Here is a 21,984-nt window from a genome sequence, read left to right on the forward strand (position 1 = left end):
TCACTCCCCCTATGAGCTTCATTCTGGTACAAACTTTAAAGTGACACAAACAACTTTAAATCACACTTCTCTGAAATATATTTAAACTTACTAGTGTTACAAACAACACCTAAGATAACTGGGAGGGGAGGAAAATGTATCTTTTTGCTTTTTGCCTCTGGTTAGTTTACTTAGTGCATTATGACAGCAGGTGCAGTATATTATGTGTCACTGTTTTTGTTTGTTTGTTATTAAACATATATAGTATTGCCATGCCAGGGATGGCATGGTATTTACCAGAGGTGAGTTTTCTAGGTAAAATCATGAGAGAACTAATTAGTACGAGTTTACGGCATTTTCTATTTTAAAAATTGTTTCATTAATGCGCACCACATTACGCTTAGTTTTAATTAAACATTCAAATTAGCTACATAAGACTTCTAGATTAATTTAGGGTTGTACAAAGAAAAAGTAAAACCCAATAGGCATAAAACTAATGTATGTAATTATAATACTGAACATCAGAATGTCTGTATACGTTTTGGTTGAGTATTTTCTCATGTAAGTTATACATGTCATGACTCATATTTCAGTTTTCAATATTCTATAAACAAATGAAACATTTTTGAATATATGAAAATGACAATAATGCAGTGTTGTAGGCTTGAAGCATTAAGCAATCAGAAGCATGCAGAGTTGCAGACTACCTGTCCAGGTCCATTTGGCCAGGCAGCATTCTGTAGCAGAAGGCCAACTTTCATTTGGTGGGTAAACTGACTCCGTTCTTCAGTCTTGAATGGATGTATTCAAAGTTTGAAAAAAATTATTCCATGCTTGCTGAACATTTGGGACACTGATGCAATTATTTCCCCCAATTTCCTGGTTTAAACCAGGTTTAAGACAGTATCTACAGTGCTCTGTGCTAAACTAGTTTTTCCTGAGAACTTGCCAGCCCTGTGCCCATAGATCTTGATCAGGTTTGGGGCCTTATGTTGGGTGGGCACTGTACAAATGCGGATAGGAATTGTTCACACCATAGTAAGTTGAGAACCTAAAAGTCTTGAAAAGTTTGGATTTTTTCCCCCCTCTTTCATGTAGCACAGGGGTCGGCAACCTTTCAGAAATGGTGTGCCGAGTCTTCATTTATTCACTCTAATTTAAGGTTTTGCGTGCCAATCATACATTTTAACGTTTTTAGAAGGTCTCCTTCTATAAGTTTATAATATATAACTAAACTATTGTTGTATGTAAAGTAAATAAGGTTTTTAAAATGTTTAAGAAGCTTCATTTAAAATTAAATTAAAATGCAGAGCCCCCCAGACCGGTGGCCAGGACCCGGGCAGTGTGAGTGCCACTGAAAATCAGCTCGTGTGCCGCCTTCGGCACGCGTGCCATAGGTTGCCTACCCCTGATGTAGCAACATGGCAAGAGAAGTATTTTTAAGAAAAATGTGATTGTAAAACCACAGACTGGTAGAACAGGGACTCAAGTGGGGGCAGGAGCAGGTGTAGTACTTTTCATTACTTCTAACTTTAAAAAAAAATATTGGCTAAATTGAAATTTGACAATATTCCCTCTTGGTTGTGCAGTGACTTAGCTCGAATATCTCCAGGAAGCTGTATGTTATCCTTTCTAGAGAAGTGAGAGGCTAGCCTTGCATGGCTGCAGTCCTGTAACGCCTTTTGTAGGCCATAACTTGTGTCAGGAAAAACTCAGCATGCAAAACTGCAGCTAGAATTTTCAAAAGCGCTTAACTACCAATCAGACACCAAAACAACGAGCCACAGTTTCAAAAGAGTTCAGCACATAGGTGTTCAATAAAGCGTAATATCCAGTCCCAAGCTATGTGTGCTGAGCACTTGAAAGTCTGCTTCTGCACTCTTTCAAAAATGTGGCTCTCAGGACCTGACTGCTGCCCTTCCTTCATGAGTAATCCCTTTGAGAACTCTTGATGTCACTGTTGATAACAGAATAATGAGTTGCAAGATCAGGCCCTGATGGCTGCATTTTTGAAATCACTCAGAGGCAGACTTTCAAGTGCTCAACACTCATAACTGGGGATAAGGTTTTCAACAGAGCTTAGCACCCAGTGTACTAAACTCTTTTGAAACTGTGACCACTCATTTTGGTGATCTTGTCATCCTTTCTTCTGTGACTGATTGCTTCTATTCACAGTCAAGGTCAGGCTATGGGAACTAGAACTGAAAATGTCATTACCTTACTTTTTCAGTGGGACAGCTCAGAGTTAAGTACTACTCAGAGTGAATATAGGTGGGACAATTAGACACTCTGTGAGGGCTTGTCTACACTACCAAGTTTTGTCAACAAAACTTATGTCGACACCCAAAAGTCAACAAAACAAAAATCGCCAAAGGGTGTTCACACTTGCTCCCGCTGTCCCACAGATCATGTCCACATTGGGGACACCATCATTGACAAGGTGAGCATTGCACCATGAGTATGTATCCCACAGTGCAGTGTTGTGGGAAGGAAGAGCTGATCACTGCGCATCTTGGGCTTCTCTCCGAGTTTTCCTACAGCCCCCTCAGCTGCCGAGAGCAGCATCATGAGTAGCTCTGTGAGCTCTCCATGCTGAGGAATGGCAAAGCAGCACAGCAGTCTGTCCCCCTCCCCCTGCAGCAGCAGTCTGCCTGCTGCTGTGTTCCTAGTGCAGCGCAGAACAGGAGCATTCCAATTATTTGCCCTTTGTTTGTTCAAACAGAACAGCATACAGATACTTCCAGGAGCTTTGAAAGGGGAGGGGCGCATGCCTGCAGGGTAGCAGAGATCAAAACACTGAGCAGAGCAATCAGGGCAGGCATTGTGAGATACTGGCATAAGCCAGTTCTGTGGACAAAACAATCAGCAGTGTCTACACTGGCTCTTTATCGATAATAAAGGGAGGGGAAAAGACAAGTCTCTCATAGGGGTGGGAGTTTTTTGTCGCCAAAACTGGGCGTTTTTTGCTACAAAAGTCCCATTGTAGTGTGTACCTCTTGCTGTTTTGTCACCAAAAGGCAGTTTTTGGCGACAAAACTTGGTAGTGTAGACAAGGCCTGAGTAATCCTTATGCAAGTAGTTCTACTAACTTCAGTAGGATTGTTTGCTAACAATTTACTTGGCACGAGTAAAAGTTTGCAGAATTGGGTTCTTGTTTTTGACACTAGCAGCATTGGAGTTCTATATTAAGGGTTATTCAACCATTCTGCCTCATGCTTGATCCTGATTACATTCTGACTTGGCTGTAGTTTAATCATTATGTACTTGTTGAATTTTCAGTTCTTGCTCTTATAGACTGGCTGACCATTTACCTCACTGGAAATGATCATAGGAGTGATGGCTGCAGGATTAGTTTCTAAATCGGTTACACAGGGGGACCGAATATGATTCCACTTAAATAAATGGCAATACGATCTTTGACTTCAATAGAAGGAACAATCCCAGAGACAGAATCGAATGCCTTTCTGAATGGAAGGCAGCAAATATTTTCCATCAAAGAAAGCCATCAAACATAAGCACTTTCTCTCTTTTTTTTTTTTTAATGTATGTATTCAGAAGCCACCTTTTGTCTTCAGAAGTTCTGTTCATTGTACTGGTTTTTTTAACATAATTTTTTGAGCTGTAATAAAATTTGATTTTATGAGGAACACATTGCGTCTTTTTAATTTAGCTCTCTTGAGCCTGATTCAGCGACTTTTCATGCCAGATGTTCTGTTTCTTTATGCATAACATTCACAAATTACGCAAGACGTTATTGATGTGTCCAATTTTCATGTCAGAGAGAAAAATAACTAATTTTATTGCAATTTTGTGACTAAAGAATAAGAGAATTCACTGTTGCTGCTGTATTTCTTTTGGGAACAATGTGTCCTCAGGATTAACTTTGTTACAAATATTTAGAATGGGGTGAAAACTACTATTTTAATTTGTTTTCACCTGTCTTAAAATCTGAATCAGACTGGAGTGGGGAGGAAAGAAACAAAATCATTAAAATTTCCCAGTCCTGTAGCCTTTCTTATATATATACCTTGGGCAGAGTTCTGAGGGCCTAGGAACTAGATCTCTTTACTTTAGTGATCGTTCCAGGGGCTGCAAAGCTAAAACAATTAAAAGTTGTTGTACTAACTTGTAGCAAGATATGTGTTAAGACCCTAGTGTAGACAGGGCAATATGAATCTTAATCTATGATAGCTGTTAAGGGTCAGCCCTACTATAGAGGGCGGTATGACTACACCGCAATAAAGGACCCCTGGTTGGCCTGGGTCAACTGACTTGGACTTGTGGGGCTCAGGCTGCAGGGCTATAAAATTGCAGTGTAGAGATTTGGGCCTGGACTCTGAGACCCTGCAAGAGGTCTCAGAGCCTGGTCCCGGACCCAAATGTCTGCACTGCAGTTTTATAGCCCTGCAGCCCCAGGTCGAGTCAGCTGACCCAGGTCAGCTATGTCTGTGTCTCCGATCTTTTATCGGAGTGTAGACGCATCCTAAGATTTCTCTCAACTGGCATGTTAAAACTACAACTTGCCTTCTCTATTTTAGCGTATATGTTTTAAAACACATCTTTTCTTCCTATTGTAGACATGGCCTCTGCATATACCCTAGCTGCCTCTCTGGGGAGAGCAGAGTATGCTTTATAAAGTAGCAGTTATACTGCATAGTCTCATTCTTGCATGCTAGTCCCTACTCAACCATGAAGTACCAACCACCTCTTCTTCTGCTCTTACAGCTTCCCTACTCCATTGTATTTTTATTTTCTTACCCCCCCTCCCCCCCGCTACATATCAGATGAAAGCATAGGGGTTCTGTGTGCCAGGATACTTAATTAGAAATTCAAGGATAATGTGACCAAGACATTTCATAGCAAGCAGTGTACCTCTTTCTCTAGTTTTATAAAAAGCACATTAAATTCAGTTATAAAAATGGATTAAGAATGCTGTTTTACAAAACCCTTCTTGGCTTTTGTTTTTAATCTGGCATCAGAAAAACAGTGGATTGTAAACTCTTGAGTAAATTGTAATGTTCGTGCTGGGAGGATAGCATGGAGACAGAATTTAATTAAAAAATAGAAATTTTCCTCTTCAGCAACAGAAACTTTAAATTAACTGCATTTTGATTTCCCATGATTACCTTTTTATCTCTAATTACCAGAAGCCATCAGGACTACAAAAATCAAACTTTCTTTTTCCCAATAATACTTTTATACCAATATATTCATATACTTGTTTAAAGGGTTGTGAAAATAACTAATCCTCTTTCTTGTTAGCTGTAAAAGATTGTTTTTAACATTGAAAGTAACAATTAGATAGACTTATTCTAAGGAGCATAAGACTGAGAAAAGCAGCAGAACTGTGCATCCCTCTTAAACCACGTCTACATTAGGAAATCTTACAAACCTTTCCACTTGTGGAAGCCTTAGTGTAGACGGGGTGCTGGGGCTGATTCTGTTTTTCACCATTATGGTAAAATGCTGGAAACTGCTGGTACCTGCCTCCTTTACACCAAGGTTCACACGGCTGGAGATGCATTTGTAAGATTCACTAATACAGACAGTCTTCCAGCACATGGGAAATCAAAATGCAGTTAATCTAAAATTTCTGTTGCTGAAGATGAGAATTTCTATTTGGTAATCAAAAAGTATAAAAATTACTTTGACTGTCTTTTTAAAAGTATTGTTACAAAGAGATGATTTCCTGCTATTTACTGGCCAACACCAATATTGTGATGCTGCATAAAATTTGCATTTGTCGGGGCTTATGAATGATGATGTCTATTCTAGGTAATGGCACAAACTAAACCAATATAACTAGTTTTTAAATCAACATAAGACAGTCCACAAACAAAGCTGCACCAGTTTTACTAAAATGATTTAAGATAAACTGGTACAACTTCTGTGTGTAGAGGAGTCCATTATGTGTTGTGCCTGAAGTGCCATGTTGCTTTCTAGTCACATTAAAAGTGAAATCCTCAGATCAGGCTACTTGTGGTGCTCAGCATTGCTATGTGTTTTCAGTTACTGGTCTCTCTCATCTTGAGCTAGGTGTTCTAGGGAGCAAATGAAAGTGGCTTTTGTTACTCAAAAGCAGCTACTCTATCTGATTAAAGGAGTGATAGTAACTGGCTGTCCACAGTGCAGCATTTTATGGGCCTGATGTTATCCTTACTAATGTGGGTAGTCCTAAGTGTGGGTTGAAGGCTTAGACCCTGTGCCATTTCTGCTGGCTCCATAAAGATATTGAGCAGGAGGATTGATCGCTGTGGGATTTCACATGTGAGGACCTGGAGAGGGAGGAGCAGGAGCATATCATGATTGACTGAGCTCTGAGATGAAAGATTCAAGTCATCTTGATGTGAGTTTCTGGCTTAGAACAGAGTGGTATGTGTGTTTGGTCAGCGTGTAAGTTTAGTGCTCTGCACTCTGTGATGGCTCCCTGTTTAGAACCAGGACACAATGGAAAGTTTTGCTTCACATCTTCAAAACCTTCCATAGAATTACCTGTGGGTACATTTTCACTTAAATGATAATGATCTTCTGTGACCGCTTCCTTTCTGTGTAAATAGTAACTTCAGGAGAGAACCTTATGGGTTGCTGTCTCAGCAAATCTGGAACTCACTCCTAGAAAGTGTCAGGATGATCATGAGATTTGCTGCCATCAGGAAAAATGGCAAAGCCCACTTGTTACATGTAATCTTTCCACAATACAGCAATTACAAAAATAAATAAATAAATAAATCCAAGCCCTGTTGGCTGTAGGGAAGAGAGATAGATATATTGTGTTCACTTCAGAATTTTGGAAAGCATTTAAATACATGATTATGGGCGCCATGAGAACTAGCTAGATAAATACATGTCAAAGGCTGCATATATACTTCTAATGACCTTTTTGGTATACTATATACCAGGGGTGGCCAAACTTACTGGCCCTCCGAGCCACATACGACAATCTTCAGAAGTTCGAGAGCTAGGGCATATCTGTCAGGAGCTGGGGGTTGGGGCTTCGGCCCCGCTCCTGTTGAAGCCCCGAGCCCTGGCAGGTGCGCCCTGCTGGGCAGAAGCCCCTACTGCACCACCCCGCTGCAAGGCAGAATTCCTGAGCTTCCACCCCCCCATCCCCCACTCTGATAGATGGAGAATGGAGGGGCAGGGCGGGGGGTCTCCATGAGCCGCACTTTAATGGTAAAAGAGCCACAGTTTGGCCACCTTGGTATATACTATAGGACAGGGGTTCCCAAACTTGGTTCAGGGTAAACCTCAGTAGCTGCAGTTCGCCGTTCCCGGCCAATGGGAGCAGCAGGAAGTGGCGTGGGCCGGGCCACTGCTTCCCACAGCTCCCATTTGCCGGGAACGGCGAACTGCGGCCGCCGGGAGCTGCAAGCAGCCGTACCTGCGGACGCTCTGGTAAACAAAGTGTCTCGTGGCCTGCCAGGGGCTTACACTGAACAAGCCATGAACCAAGTTTGGGAACCCCTGCTGTAGGATTTATAACATTTTTCCTGTAGTTTTGAAATAAAGAATGTTTTATGTCTGCGTTTAACTCTACAGTAGGCTCCTGACTGGCATCACATGTACCAATTCAGAGAGAATCTGAGTAATTCTTAATGATTCATAGGAATATGAGTAACTTAAAAATAAGTATAACTTGTAAATTGCTGTGAAATTCTAAAGACATTGGATGTGCCAATATATGCTACTTATATCAGCAGTTCTCAAACTCTAATACCTGCTGTACCATGTCTAACATTGAACAATAATGGGCATATGACCTTCATAACATCAATTGATTGTGGTCCATTGTGGTCCATGTGCCACCAGTGGTATGCGTACGACAGTCTCAGAAATGTTTATGTAGATTAACCATTATTTTTAAAGGTGGAAGGCATCACTATGATGATCTAGTCTGTCCTGCATAATACAGAATTTCACTCAGTTCCTGTAGTGGAGGGAATTACTTAGTCATTAAATGCATTGCCCTCAGTCATTCCTGTTTAAAATAAGCAGAAAATGCTATCTGATTGCAAGTGTTCAGGGACTTCAGTTTCCCATCTTAAAGATTAATAAATTCCAAGGCCAGAAAGGACCATTGTGAAAATCTAGCCTGACCTGTATAATGCAGGCCATAGAACTTCCCCAATATAGTTCCTTTTGAACTAGAGCATAGCTCTTTAATTAAAAAAAAAAAAAAAAAAAATGGCCAGTGATGGAGAATCCACCATGACCTTTTGGTAAATTGTTCCAATGTTTAATTACCCTTACTGTCTTATTTCAGTCTGAATTTGTCTAGCTTCAAATTCCATCCATTGGATCTTGATATACCTTTGTCTGATAGACTGAGAAGCCCATTATCAAATATTTGTTCCCTATGTAGTTACTTACAGACTGATCGAGTTACCCCTTAACCTTTTCTTTGTTAAGCTAAGCAGATTGGGCTCCTTGAGTCTATCACACTTAAAGCATATTTTCTACTCCTTTAATCATTCTCCTGGTTCTTTTCTGACCCCCCTCCAATTTATTGAAAAGCAGAAATTACAATTCTTTGGTAAGTATTCAAACCAAAGTGGTGATCCAGATTAACTAGTCTTTATTGTACTTAAAATAAAAATAAATATGAACGATCAATAGTTTAATGGGTTTACAATTTTCTTTGTAGAGGAAACGAACTTGGGATGCTGAATGTACGTCTTTTCCAGATGAGACACCTCCAGGGTTGAGAAAAGCAAATGTTGGGACAGCAGTGGCTGCTACTTCCATTTCCAGTGCATGGCTTAAATGTGGTGATGGATTTCAGAACACTCCCATGCTTGAGGTAAAATCCTGGTTTACCTGTGGTGTAAGCTAGAGATGGAAGCTGATGATCATAAGGCTTTCCCCCTAATTTAGCTTTTTATGCACAATTCAAAAATAACAAACCTACTGTTTATAGCAAACATACAACAAACCCTTGAGGCTTTAATGTGGCTTGTAGTCCTCTCCCAAAATTTCCATCAGTTGAAATGTTCATGTGTTCCATCTCTTCTCCCCATATTTGCTTATATTGTCAGTTGTCCTCCTTCTCTTGGAACACCACACAAAAGTTGAGTTGACAAGTTAAGCAGAACTGGGAAACAAGACTGCACAGGAATTCGTTTTCATTCAAAGTGTAATTCTCTCTGCACATGATGGTATCTTACACTTATCCTGGTCAGTACCTATCATCTGGAAAGAGCTCAAGCATCTCCAAACTATATTTATAGTATCAAAAAATAATTTCATCCATTCCCGGGATGCAATACAGCAGCTGTTTAAAAGTTCAGAGCCACACTCGACAACAGTTCATGGTGGATTTCAGTTGATATTTCAGTTTTATGTCTCATTCAGAATGGCATTTGCAGTACCTTTACCTCTAATACCTCACTGGGATGTTTGTTCAATTCTGGCTGAGATTGAAGGAATGCTATCTACTGAATCGCCAACTCCGCATCTTCGTGCACTTGTTTTTTTCCCTGGAATCTCCTATCCAAGTACTGGCCAGGCCCATTCGTGCTTGGTTTGTGAGATTTTATAAGAGCAGAGTCAGTACAGCTGCATGCTTCTTTCCCTGCCCCTTTGAATATGTTAAGGATTATATTTTCCATCCTTCAGCCTGCTCTCCCACTTTGGAATTAGGGTGAAATTGTTGCCTATCTCTACCCCCCTCCCCCGGTAAAATGTACTGTCAGTGCTTTGGGCAGGGAGAGTGGATCTTTTCCTGACCCAGAGCAGAGATTATGCAGTTCTGAAGTTGTTGTTCCTTGGGAAGAGTATGAGGGAATTACTCAGAATCAGTAAGACTGCTTAATATATAATGATTTTAATAGAAAATAAAGCTCACTGACTTGAAAGTGAAGTGCCATGTTAATGTGAATAAATAACAGAATAGTTCTAAGCTATAGGTACAGCATTGTTACAGTGACTATTACCCTTGTTCCTTTAATGATTTGGTATGTGTGTATATAACAAATATATATATATTTTTTTGTCATGTAGATGTCAGAATCTTCTGAAAAGAAGTCTAGAGCTGATAAGCATCTTGGGCCACTGCCTACCTCTGCTGGAGGAACACTAGGTACTATCACTATTTCACATTAACATTGTAAAAGCGACTATCAGTTTGCATTGTCCACATACATTTTCTCAGTTCTTACCTGTGACATCAGCTGCTTCCAGCTGCTGACATAGTCTGTGCATACAGAGGGTGATCTCTAGAAGAAATAGAACTGATCCTATCTGACTTGCACCTGCATTCCTGGTCTCCCTCTCCCCTGATCTCCAGATAGCGATTCTGAAGGGAGGCGGCCACTGCTTTTGCATGTGCAGAAGGAGCTCTACTAATGCTGCATTTGTTGTACAGTCCTATCCTGCCAGGGACAGTATTTTAAAGTCCTCCCCCCCCCAATTAAAAAAAACAACACTCCTTAAAGTGTATAGATGGAAGGTGAGGCATTTGTGTACTTCACCTGGAGACAGATAAATAAGGAGACGAAAGGTGGAGCTGGGGGAAAAGCAAATGGAGCCTATCAGCTGGATTGACGGCAGCAGCACTGCTGCTTTCAGAGCCTTTTCCCGTTGTGTGAGGACACCCAGGATAGCCGCATGGAGCAACTACTATCGTGATAGGAATTGCAAAAGTAGATGCAGCCATAACAGTAAATTTTGAAGGGGTGATTTGACTTTACAGTTCAAAACCAGCTTAGATACAATGTAAAATAAGTTCTAATTTGCATGTGTGTGTAAATATGGGAATACACCTTTATTCCAAAAAAGCCCCAAATGCTTTGTAGACTTAGGAATGTAATCAGCCATTGATGAAATGCAGCTACCTCTGGTAAAACATATTAGTGTTACTATGAACTCTTAGAATTAAAAAGTGAAGAATAATGCTATATCTAGGTGAAACTTCAAGGAGAACTTACATTTTAATTCCATGAGATGGAGTTTGATCAGTTGGCCAATGATCGCACTCCATTCATGTACAAAGTGCGCTGGGATCGTGGTTATGGTTTCAGTGCTCAGAAGGTAACGCTCCAGCAGCATTGTGCTGCTGATCACCTTTCTGGGAACTTACTTACTTTGAGGGTAAAGTGTCACCAGTGGAATCGCTAACATCCCTTCCTGGAGCACCCCTGGACGGTGTTTCTTGGTAGGCTCACTTGTGAGATCTGAAAGGCCCTGCCACGTGTTAGTATGTCAGAGTCTGCTCTTAAATGCTGTTTTAAACACTTCAGTCAAAATCACTCATATTGGTCTTCCTAGCTTCCCTAACCTCCTAGCCTCCATTGCCAATCAAAGTCCCCTCTTCCTTAAAGGTGCAAGGTAGGGAAGCTACTGCTGAAGACTTTCCACTTTTCCTCACAGGAGTTTGAAACCCACCACAGGTTTTGCAGGCTCTTTTCAGGTGTGTCAGTTCTACCCCCTGCCTCCAGTCCTTGTCTCTCCATTTTCCCTAGAGGCTCTGTTGTCTCTCTTGGGTTCCATGAATTAAAAATAAGTAAGATAATGGGCATCTCTTCTACATGCTGCCTTGGAGTTCAAAATTATGCTTTTCCAGATTTTTGAAAGGAATCTGTGTTGGGGGTGGGGGAAGATAATTTTGTTTTTTTCCTCCAGTACCGATACCCAACAACTGGATTTTTCAGAATGAGAAGTCAAACTTCAAAGTGGAAGGAAATAAGAGATCTCATTTGCTTGTGCCTGCCCGCTCTGTAAACTGAAATTCATTGTGCTACTAAGCTGTAATCCTCCTCCTTTATATGCGTTAATAATAATGGGTAAAAGGTATTTTGGAATACCTATCAGTTGTCTTTACTTTATCTCTAAAAACATGTTGGTTTCACCAGGTATCTGTGAATGAACAGTTGTTAATTACAATTGAACAGCTTAATTGCCTTTTCTAATTTTGCTATGACAGAGAAAGGCTCTACAATTCTGCATCTTAACTTTTGTTGTTATGATAATGGTGCCACATTGTTAGTTTTTGTGTGTAAATTACCAGACATACTTAAAAAAAAAAAAAAAAAATCCAGGAACTGATTTTACTTTGAGATTTTAAATACTTAAAGTGTCTCTGCAAAGGTGGAGTCTGGGGGTGACAGTGTGATCTAGGAATGAGCTGGGGACTGTGTCAAGATTGCTAGTCCTGGCTCTGCTACTGACTTGCACTGTGGCCTTGGCCAAGTCAAGTGACCCCTCTGCCCCACATTGTCTTTCTGTAAATGGAGATGTTAATACTGGCCTCAAAGAGTTGTAATGAAGATAGATAATGCTTTATATTTTAAAAGTGTAAGTGGTAAATGCTGTAATATTTTAGTATTAAATGTCGATACTCAAATAGTTGCACCTGATATTGGGGGGACAGGACTTATGATTTATTTCAGCTCAAAAAGAATGCACGTTTAATTTTAAATTCACTAGATTAGAAACTCATATTGATTTGATAGTGTTATATACTAACACTGTCTCATGCTCTCTGATAGGAGTTTCTACTGGTGTGAACCCAGAGGAGTTTGCAGACATAGTATGGAGCTCTAGTGGCAGCGACTTGTCCGATGATGAGAATAAAATATTGATTTCAAGGTTGTATAACCAAAAGAGTCATGGTTCCAAAGCACAGAAATCTTACAGCAAGCATAACTTATTGTCAGAGGACAGGAGTAGTGAAGGTGAGTTCAAATGTTTTGCAAATGCTTTTTGGAAAGAAATCCTGTTTGCTGAATTTTAAATATTTTATGGGAAAATCATTTGAAATTATTGCAAAATGTTACAGCTCTGATCCTGCTCTAATTGAAGTTGGTGGAAAAACTCCCTCTAACTTCTGTGGGAGCCATAATGGGCTATAAACAGCATTAGCAAAAGTGGACTATACACTAAAGTATGATGGGTGGAATGGCGAGGAATAATAGTTTTTATTTGTATTGGACAACTATTTATAATATGTTGAAATAGGATGACCTACTCTTTATAGGATGGTACACTAACTCCTTTGTCCAGGCTGTTTGTGGAGTTGTGAACCCCAGGCCTTCAGTCCCCATGCAACCAGTGGTGCTACTGCTTGCTTTTACTAGGGTTTTTTTTACTTTTGCTAGGGCTTGATTTCTCCCCCATGGGTGCTTTGCTTCAGATGTGCAAGCACCTCTTGAGCCCTGGATTAGAGATTTTCCTTTAGCAATGTTTGATCGGCCTGCACATATGCTCTGTACAACCTTGTGCTGCGCTCCAAGGGTATGTAGGGTTGCACAGGTGAACTGCCCTCAGTTCCTTCTCTATCACCTCAGTCTGAGATGGAACGCTAACGTGTCCGCCTGGTGTGTGCCTCAGTGTGTTTTGTAGTTTTTGTTTATTGGTTTAGAGTTAGTTGTTGTTAGTATAGAATTAGTTGTAAGAAGTTTCAGTTTTTCCTCTTTCCCCAGTTTCTCCCCTCCCCCCCCCATTTTTCCTGGGGAGTTTATTTGGCCTGGCTGGGCTTGCCAGCTTTCAAATGCTGCCTCTCCTGTCGGGAGACTGTCCCAATCATCCGAAGAAGTGGTCTGTAGCCCACGAAAGCTTATGCTCTAATAAATTTGTTAGTCTCTAAGGTGCCACAAGTACTCCTGTTCTTTTTGCGGATGCAGACTAACACGGCTGCTACTGAAACCTATCCCAATCAGTGGCAGCCACTCTAAGTGTATCCATTGCTTGGGAGAGTTCCATATCTCCCAAATTTATAACTTTTTGTGTGGCTCTTAAAATCTGGAGCTCGGAAGAATCAAGATACTAAACTGAAGCTGCTGCTGATGGAGCACTCCCCTTGACCCACTTTCAAGTCAGGTCAGGAGATTCCCTCCCTCCCAATTCCCTCCCTCTCTCAATTCAAGCAAGTGTAGACAGAATGGAGCTAAAAGTATGTTTACATACTTTGCAAGCAAGACCAGATCCTTCCCCTCCGGAGTCTACAGTCTCAGGCCTGGTCTACACCTAAAACATAGGTCGATTTAAGCTATGTCCCTCACGGGCAGGGCCGGCTTTAGGAAGTGCGGGGCCCAATTCAAACATTTTTGGCGGGGCCCCGGCAGGGATGACTAACAAAAAAAAAAAACTTTAATTTCTTCCTTGTATTATTTACTTTCCATAACTATATAAATAATAAAATTATATATTATGTACATTGTGTCATATATGCTGTTGATCGGTTATTAATGAGCTCCGTTTCACATGTGTGGGTCCCCGCCACTCCCTGGGGGTGTGGTGTGCACATGTGTGGGTCCCAACTGCTCCCTGCCCCCCTCATTGAAGCAGGTGTGCAGGGTTACTGCCCTGAGAACTGCAGGGCACCAGTGAACATGGGGCTGGCTGGAGGCAGGGCAGTGGCTGACTGGAGGTAGGGTCTGGCTGCAGGCAGGGCAAGGGGTGCGGGGCTGGCTGGAGACAGGGATGTGTGGGGCGGGCTGGCTGCCTGGCTTCAGGCAGGGCCGCAGGTGGGGGTGCGGCAGGGGTTGGCAGGACTGGGGACAGAGGAGTGCGGGATTTCAGGCAGGGGGGTGCGGCAGGGGTTGGCTGCAGGCAGAGCAGGGGGTGCAGGGCTGGTGCGGGCAGGGCAGGGCGTGTGGGGCTGACTGGCTTCGGGCAGGGACGCAGGGGGGTGCGGCAGGGGTTGGCTGGAGACAGGGCAGAGGGTGCGACAGGGGCTGGCTGTGGGCAGGGGGTGCAGGGCTGGCTGCAGGCAGAGCAGGGGGGCGGGGCTGGTGCGGGCAGGGCAGGGGGTGCAGGGCTGGTGCAGGCAGGGGGTCCGGGGCTGGAGGCAGGGCAGGGGGTGCAGCAGGGGTTGGCTGCGGGCAGGGGGTGCAGGGCTGGCTGGAGACAGGGGCTGGCTGCGGGCAGGGCAGGGGGTGCGGGGCTGGTGCGGGCAGGGGATGCAGCAGAGGCAGCTGGAGCCCCAGCCTTTAAATAGCCCCCGAGCTCCCCGCTATCCCCAGGCTCTCGGGGGCTATTTAAAGGGCCCGGGGCTCCCCTGCTTCTACCGCCCCGGCCCTTTAAATAGCCGCGGGAGCCCTGGGGAAGTGGCGGGACTCCGGCGGCTATTTAAAGGGCCAGGGCGGTAGAGGCAGCGGGAGCCCCGGACTTTTTAAATAGCCCCCAGAGCCCTGCAGCCCTACCCCAGGGCTCCAGCAGTGGGGCTCTGGTGGCAATTTAAAGGGCCTGGGAATTGCCCCCTGGGGAAGCTGGGCCACCCCGGTATGGCGCACCGGCTCTTGCCGGTACGCCGTACCGGGGCTTGGGCACGGGGCCCTCTTAGGCGCGGGGCCCGATTCAGGGGAATTGGTTGAATTGGCCTAAAGCCGGCCCTGCTCACGGGTATGAAATATTCACACCCTGAGCATCGTAGTTAAGCCCAACTAATCCCCGGTGTAGACCACTAAGTGGACAGTGGTCTAGCTACTGCCATTGACCTAGCTACTGCTTCTCAGAGGGGTGGATTAACTGCAGTGACAGAAAAACTCCTTCCACTGCTGTAGCAAGTGTCTATACTATAGTGGCATAACTGCAGCTGTGCTGCTCTAGCACTTGTAATGTACACATGCTATTAGATCCTGATCCTGCAATTTACTGCACAGGGAGGGGGAAGACTGTTGTACCAACACAGAGCCCTTCTGACTTCAAAAGATCTTGAAATGGGATCAACATGAGTAGATCCTTATGTCTGATGCAGTCCCATTAAAGTAAATTAGATTCCATGTATTTTTAAAGATAATCTTTTTTGCAGGATAAGGGCCTAAATATCCAATGTACAGCTGAAGGATAGGGACTGGGTTTCTTTGAGACAGAGCTGGGTTCCATAAGTGGAGAGAAGAGGCCTGTTTTCAGGGGAAATTGGAAGAAAGAGGGGGTGAGGTTGGAGGTGGTGATTGGACCTGGTATTAACCTGTCTGTTCTGTCTACACTACCTGAGCTGGGAAGCATGTTCCCAGCTGTAGACAGACAGGTGTTAGCCTAGTAGCTCAAACCGGGCTTAAAAATAGCATTGTAGCTGGGGATAGCATATGTGGTGGCTTGGGCTATCCCCCTGAGCACAAACTGACCCGGATGCCCTGGGCACATCCCCATAGCTGTCGCTTGTGCCACTGCAAACTATACTTCTATTTTTAGTGTGCTAACTCAAGGAGAGCTAGCGTGTCTATCTACCTGTGCTAGAAGCGCACTGCCAGCGGAAGTGTGGATGTACCCATCATCTTGTTGCTGTTGTCTGTACCTTTTCTTTTGGAACAACCTTCATGTATCTTTGGTTCATCAACTCTCTATTTTTGTTTCAAATCTCTGATGAAGACTTAATTTTTATCTCTCACCCGCTGTTGTTTGATTTACTCAGCCAAACATGAGGTAGGGCTTTGGGAAATTGTAACTAGATAAATCCTAATAATTAAAAACCCGCTACCTTCTCAGGGACGATACTATAAGAGTTGTAAACCAATCAGATTGCATATGGAAATAGTCAATCTGTCATGTTGAGATTTGCCTCCACAAAAGTTAGCATTTACCTGCTATTTAATTTTATAACTGTACTATTTAGCTCTGCAAAGTATATTAGAATTCAGCTTTTTATGGAAGATGTTATCAAAGTTGTTTTGTGTGTTATGGAAAGAGTAAGAAAAATATTGGTTGAATGTACACAAAATAACATCACTTATGTTTTTGAATTAGAGATAATTTAACAGCATGTTTACTGTCATTATTGTTGAATTCATAGTTATAAATAACACACGGACTCATTAAGAAAAATGTCTTTCATTTTAACAAATATTTTATTAAGGTGAACCACAGTTCATTGACTGGGAGAAGGACAGTGATCCTGGGGATAGTGGTGATGAATGCTATCGATCAGGAAAAGATGACAGTGCATTGGACATATCAGACTCTGATTCCTGTGCAAGCAGTAATTCTCCGCCTGTTGAAGAGAAGGAAGGTGAACTTCCTAAGGTGAGAAAATGTTTCTGCTTAAAAAAACCAAAACATAACTGTACAGCATATTAAGGTTTGGAAGAACTGATTTGGGTGGGACATGAGGTTTTTTGTTTTTGTTTACCTCTTCTCCCTAAAAGAGAGCTTCACAAACAAGAATATTTCAAATTCTCATTCTTCCCCAAACTTACAAATAGGTAAGCAGTGTGGTCAGTGAACAGAGTAGTCGACAGGGAGTTTTGTAGTTCTTAAATCATCACATGAGATCTGATTTAGAAAATAAAATTGTTAATTCATAAGAAAGTTATACAATGTCTTGTGCAGTTTAAGTGGCATGGGTTTTTGCCTTAAAGTCAGAGTGCTCTGCCAAAACAGACTGTTTCAGTATCAGACCTTCCCGCAGTTCCCATTGGCTGGGAATGGCGAACCGCGGCCACAGGGAGCTGAGGGGCTCCATGCCTGCAGACGCTCCAGGTAAACAAAACGACAATGTATTAGATATTCAATTCAATGATTCAATAGAGTTTAAAATCATCAAATTTTGGTGTAGACCCGTTTATAAGCTGACCCCCGCTCTTTGATGCGTCACTTTTTAACCAAAAATATTCGGCTTATGAACAAGTACATACGGTAAGTTTTTGGAGGATAGGTCCATCAATGGCTATTAGCCAAGATGGTCAGGGATTTAACTCTATGCTCTGGGTGTCCCTAAGCCTCTGACTGGCAGATGCTGGGAATGGATCACTTGAGAATTGCCTCGTTCTGCCCATTCCCTCTGAATCATCAGGCATTGGCCAGTGTCAGAAGACAGGATACTGGGCTTGATGGACCATTGGTCTGATCCAATATGGCTGTTCTTATGTTCTTAACAAAATGGTTCCCTGTTTCTTCCCACAGAAGATCCATTATCCTTAGGCACCAGCTTTACAAACATTGTCTCTAAATTTGCATGTCTAAATTGTAGGTGCCTGCATTTTTTGGGTGTCCCAAATCTTGGATTGGTTTGTGCCAATTTGATTTTTGTGCTTCAGCAGGGAAATTAGATGACAATTGCTGTGCACAAATGCTATTCGCATGCAGAAAAACTTGATGTTCAAAATTGCACTCATAAAAATAAGCATACATATTTTAGGGACTGGATTGAAGTAATTTCTAATATTTAGCTGTTGTATTTAAAAGTTCATAGTACTGTACACGTATGTTCCCAGACTTTCCAGTAGAGGGTGCCAAAAATTAACTATTCAGTTTTACTTTTCAGTAACAAATTACTTGGGCATTCTAGAGAAAATTGGATTTAGAATAGTATACTCTTATGTAATTGAATACATTTAATGCACTGGCAATTAGACATTATGCAGGTTAAATTGTCCAAGAGGGGTTTGTGTGTATAGTGGATGGGGTGGTTTTTTTTATTTGTTTTTTTGGTATGATGAATACAGCTGTCAACATCAAATCTGACATATGAGCAGACATAAGGTATGGCGTGCTATTCTAGACAAAGGAAAAACAAGCAGCATATCTGTAGTAATAATGATAATTGGAGTGTGAAAACAATAGGCCAAACTTAATTGCATCACAACTTCAGTTAAATCAATGGAGTAGCAACTACTTTCACCAGGCCAAGACTATGAAAAAAGGATCTGTCTGAGAATAAGAGTTCTGTTTCCAGTCTACTAATCAGGAGTGGGGTAGAATCGCTGCCAAGTAGCAAATTCATCAGACATGTTCTAGTGACTAACATCTGCTTTTGGCCAGTAGGTTAAAGACAAGGGTGGAGGGACTCCATTTCCAATATCTCGGAGAAAAGCCTAGCCCTCCTGACACCCTCTGCTATGAAGGGAAAGGTACAGGACTCTTTTCCGGAAAGCTGCTTGTGGAGCCATCTCTATTTCTCTCTTTTTATTTTCCTCTGACTAGTAAGATGTCTTATAAACTTGACGCTTCTTCCCTTCTAGATGCTGTAAATAGGAAGGAGCATTTCCCCCTGCAAGGGTCCCAGAGCTTGGGCTGCAGCCTGAGCCCAAACATCTACACCATAGTTAAACAGCCACTTAGCCCAAGCTCTATGAGCCTGAGTCAGCTGGCACAGGGCAGCCGTGGGTTTTTAATTGCTGTGTAGACCCTCTACCCTTTCTTCCACCCTCCAGTTTAGGATTTTTCACCCCCTTTCAATTTCTCCAGTGCCTACATTTGTGCCCAAGCAGCAGTAAGACATTAAATGTGATTCCTGATCGTTTTGCTGCTATGCATAGGGCTGAGTAGCAGCAGTGAAACTGACAAGCTTGGTTTTCATTTTTGCTGCTGTTTGACAAAGCCATGAACAATAGTGGAAATATTAGAGCTGCCTATCTGTAGATTCAGGAACACTGTACTGCTTTGGTTTGTTTCAAAAGGAAAAGGAAAGGCTATCTTCACAATCATAAGGGCTAGAAGCTTTTTTTAATGGAAATTTAAATTCTATACAACTTGATGGCTTGGGCCTCCATGTTATCTAGGAATAACTTCCCACTCTGCACCGTCAAGTAAATTTTTCATGCTCTGCCAACTAATCTTGTTACTGTTGTGGTAGATCCCCTGAAATCAAGTGAAAACTAATAGTCATGGCAGACAAGATTACATAAATCTGTAAATAAGAATAGTTGAGGAGTTAGATGATTAATTTAATGGATACTTAGGTGTATAAGCTCTCCTCAGTTGTCAAATCATTTGCCCAATCTGACCAGCAGAGGGAGAAAGGCTCTCCCCCCAGATCTTCCCCATCCATACTATATCAGGTGTCAGTGGGTGATGTGTAGGTAAGTACATCCTCTCCCCTACACCCGCTTCAAAGCACCATCAGGAATCCCGGGCAATATTAATACAGAATGAACTCAAATGAACTTTCTCCACATGGAAATCCACAAGGAAATAAACAAGGAAGTTTAAAGGAATTTGGGAGTCCTAATAGCAGAGCTGGAATGGAGTGTCCCATGTCCACCTCCTACTATCCCAGGAAAACACACTTAGGGTTTGTCTATACATGACAGTTTGCCACTTTCATTATCCCAGTATAGTTAAAGTGGTATAACCCGTTCCACCCTAGTGTGGCTGCAGTTATACCAGTATAGTTTATTCCATACAGGAAAGGGGAATCAGCTATACCAATATACAGCACCTTTTATACTGGTACAATCCCTGCATCCATGCTAGGGGTTGTACCGGTACAACTATATTTCAGAAAAAAATCACACCTCTAAGCAAAATAGTTTATACTGTTACAAAAATTGTGTGTAGACCAGGACTCGGAGGATTCCTTTTCAGTTTTCCTTCCGGCAGAGCTCCCTTTTGTGGAAATTTCCATGGGAGTGGTCAGTCTGGGCCATACTTTAACTCTGGGGGCTAGCTCATGCAGGAAGGTAAGTGTAAATTACTGGCTCCTTATAGCTTTGGCATACTTTGCCATGCTATGCAATATTTGGGACTTGCACCCTTGTAGGAATAATTCAAACTATTTGAGGAAAAACACAACAGAACTGAGAATACAAAAGAGGTGTTTGCTACAGAAAAGCATTCTGTACAAGATTAATCTTTTTAAAAGGCCTGTTAATTTAGTGGCCTAACACTGCAAAATGGACAACCATTTGAGATACAATATTTGTGTAGTATTTACTAAATCTTTGAAACCTAATGGAGTGTCTGCATAATTAGAAGACTTTTGTGTGAAATTTATTTTCTACTACTCAGAAATATGCTACACTCCATTAGGTTCAGAGGGGTGAAATTTTGGAACAGCCTTCCGAGGGAAACGGTGGGGGCAAAAGACCTCTCTGGCTTCAAGATTAGGCTAGATAAGTTTATGGAGGGAATGGTTTGATGGGATAACGTGATTTTAGTCAATTAGGCAATAACGTGCCATCGCTGGTAAAATGAGGGTCCAGCTAGAGAATCTTGCCTGTATGCTCGGGGTTCTACTGATGGCCATATTTGGGTTCGGGAAGGAATTTTCCTCCAGGGTAGATTGGCAGAGGCCCTGGAGGTTTTTCGCCTTCCTCCGCAGCATAGGGCAGGGGTCGCAAGCTGGAGGATTCTCTGCGACTTGAAGTCTTTAAATCACGATCTGGAGACTTCAACAGCTGAGTTAAGGGAAAGTGGGTGGGTCAGCTTTTGTGGCCTGCATCATGCGGGAGGTCAGACTAGATGACCATAATGGTCCCTTCTGACCTTAAAGTCTGAGTCTGAGTTCTGGAGGGTTAGCAATTCTGTCAAAATATTTTTCTGCAATATTTATCCATTTTTACAGTGTGCTAGACCTCTAATTTCATGGGCCATTTTAAAGATGAACAAGTTTGTGACTGATGCTTTCCTTGATACACCAATAGGTTTGGTCTGAAAATTACTTCTCTCCGGTGTTCTATTACAAATCATTTTTTTAAAAATAAAAAGGATGGTGAGGGCTTAAACAAAAATGTACAAGCTGGTTGTATTACACCAGGGTGTATGTGCACAGCTTTTACTTATGTGTAGGCCCTGCACTTAAAAAACAGAGGATAGCATTTTCAAAGTTGCTTAACATTGGCCTAACTCTGCTCAGTCTCATTAACTTCAATGGGAGCAGAGCTAGGTCAATACACACAGTTTTGAAAATCCCACCCAGAGTTGGGTGGGTTGTGTGTTTTCTTTCCTTTTGGGGAGTTGGGGAGAGACCGGGGTGGAAAGGACGTGTTGCTTTTTGCTCAGATACAAAAAAATCCTTTTATCTATAACTGACTTGATTTTTTGCTTAAGAAAATGAAGGACAGACAATACTGAAGGCCTGGCCCAGGAATAGTCTTCCTCAAGAACTTCCAAAAGGGCGGGGAGGCACTAGCAACCTTTTTCTTGGAGATACTGGTGTGCAATGATGGTGACCTCCTTTCCAGTATACTTGTATAATGCTTTCTAGGAGGACTCTGTTCCCCTCAACACAGGTCTATGATAGGGTTACCATACGTCCGGATTTTCCCGGACATGTCCGGCTTTTGGGGATTCAAATCCCCGTCCGGGGGGAAATCCCCAAAAGCCGAACATGTCCGGGAAAATCCTGGG

General features: G+C 42.3%; 1 protein-coding gene across 2 annotated transcripts in view; it reads left to right on the top strand.

The window, feature by feature from the left end:
* Nucleotides 1-8,696: 8,696 nt before the first annotated feature.
* The window catches only part of SPIDR (scaffold protein involved in DNA repair), a 311,226-nt gene continuing 297,938 nt past the window's right edge, over nt 8,697-21,984 (top strand). The window contains exons 1-4 of one of the 2 annotated variants that reach the window (XM_024192845.1): nt 8,697-8,779; nt 9,979-10,057; nt 12,465-12,650; nt 16,772-16,938. In XM_024192845.1, the coding sequence (XP_024048613.1) occupies nt 8,771-8,779; nt 9,979-10,057; nt 12,465-12,650; nt 16,772-16,938 (441 nt within the window). In that variant the 5' untranslated portion in view covers nt 8,697-8,770. Of the gene's footprint in view, nt 8,780-9,978; nt 10,058-12,464; nt 12,651-16,771; nt 16,939-21,984 lie in introns of those variants that run through there. The other variant, XM_024192846.2, reaches the window with a different exon arrangement.

This window comes from Terrapene carolina, unplaced genomic scaffold (assembly GCF_002925995.2).
Source record: "Terrapene carolina triunguis isolate 2854851 unplaced genomic scaffold, T_m_triunguis-2.0 Scaffold58, whole genome shotgun sequence".
Taxonomy (NCBI): Eukaryota; Metazoa; Chordata; order Testudines; family Emydidae; genus Terrapene; species Terrapene triunguis.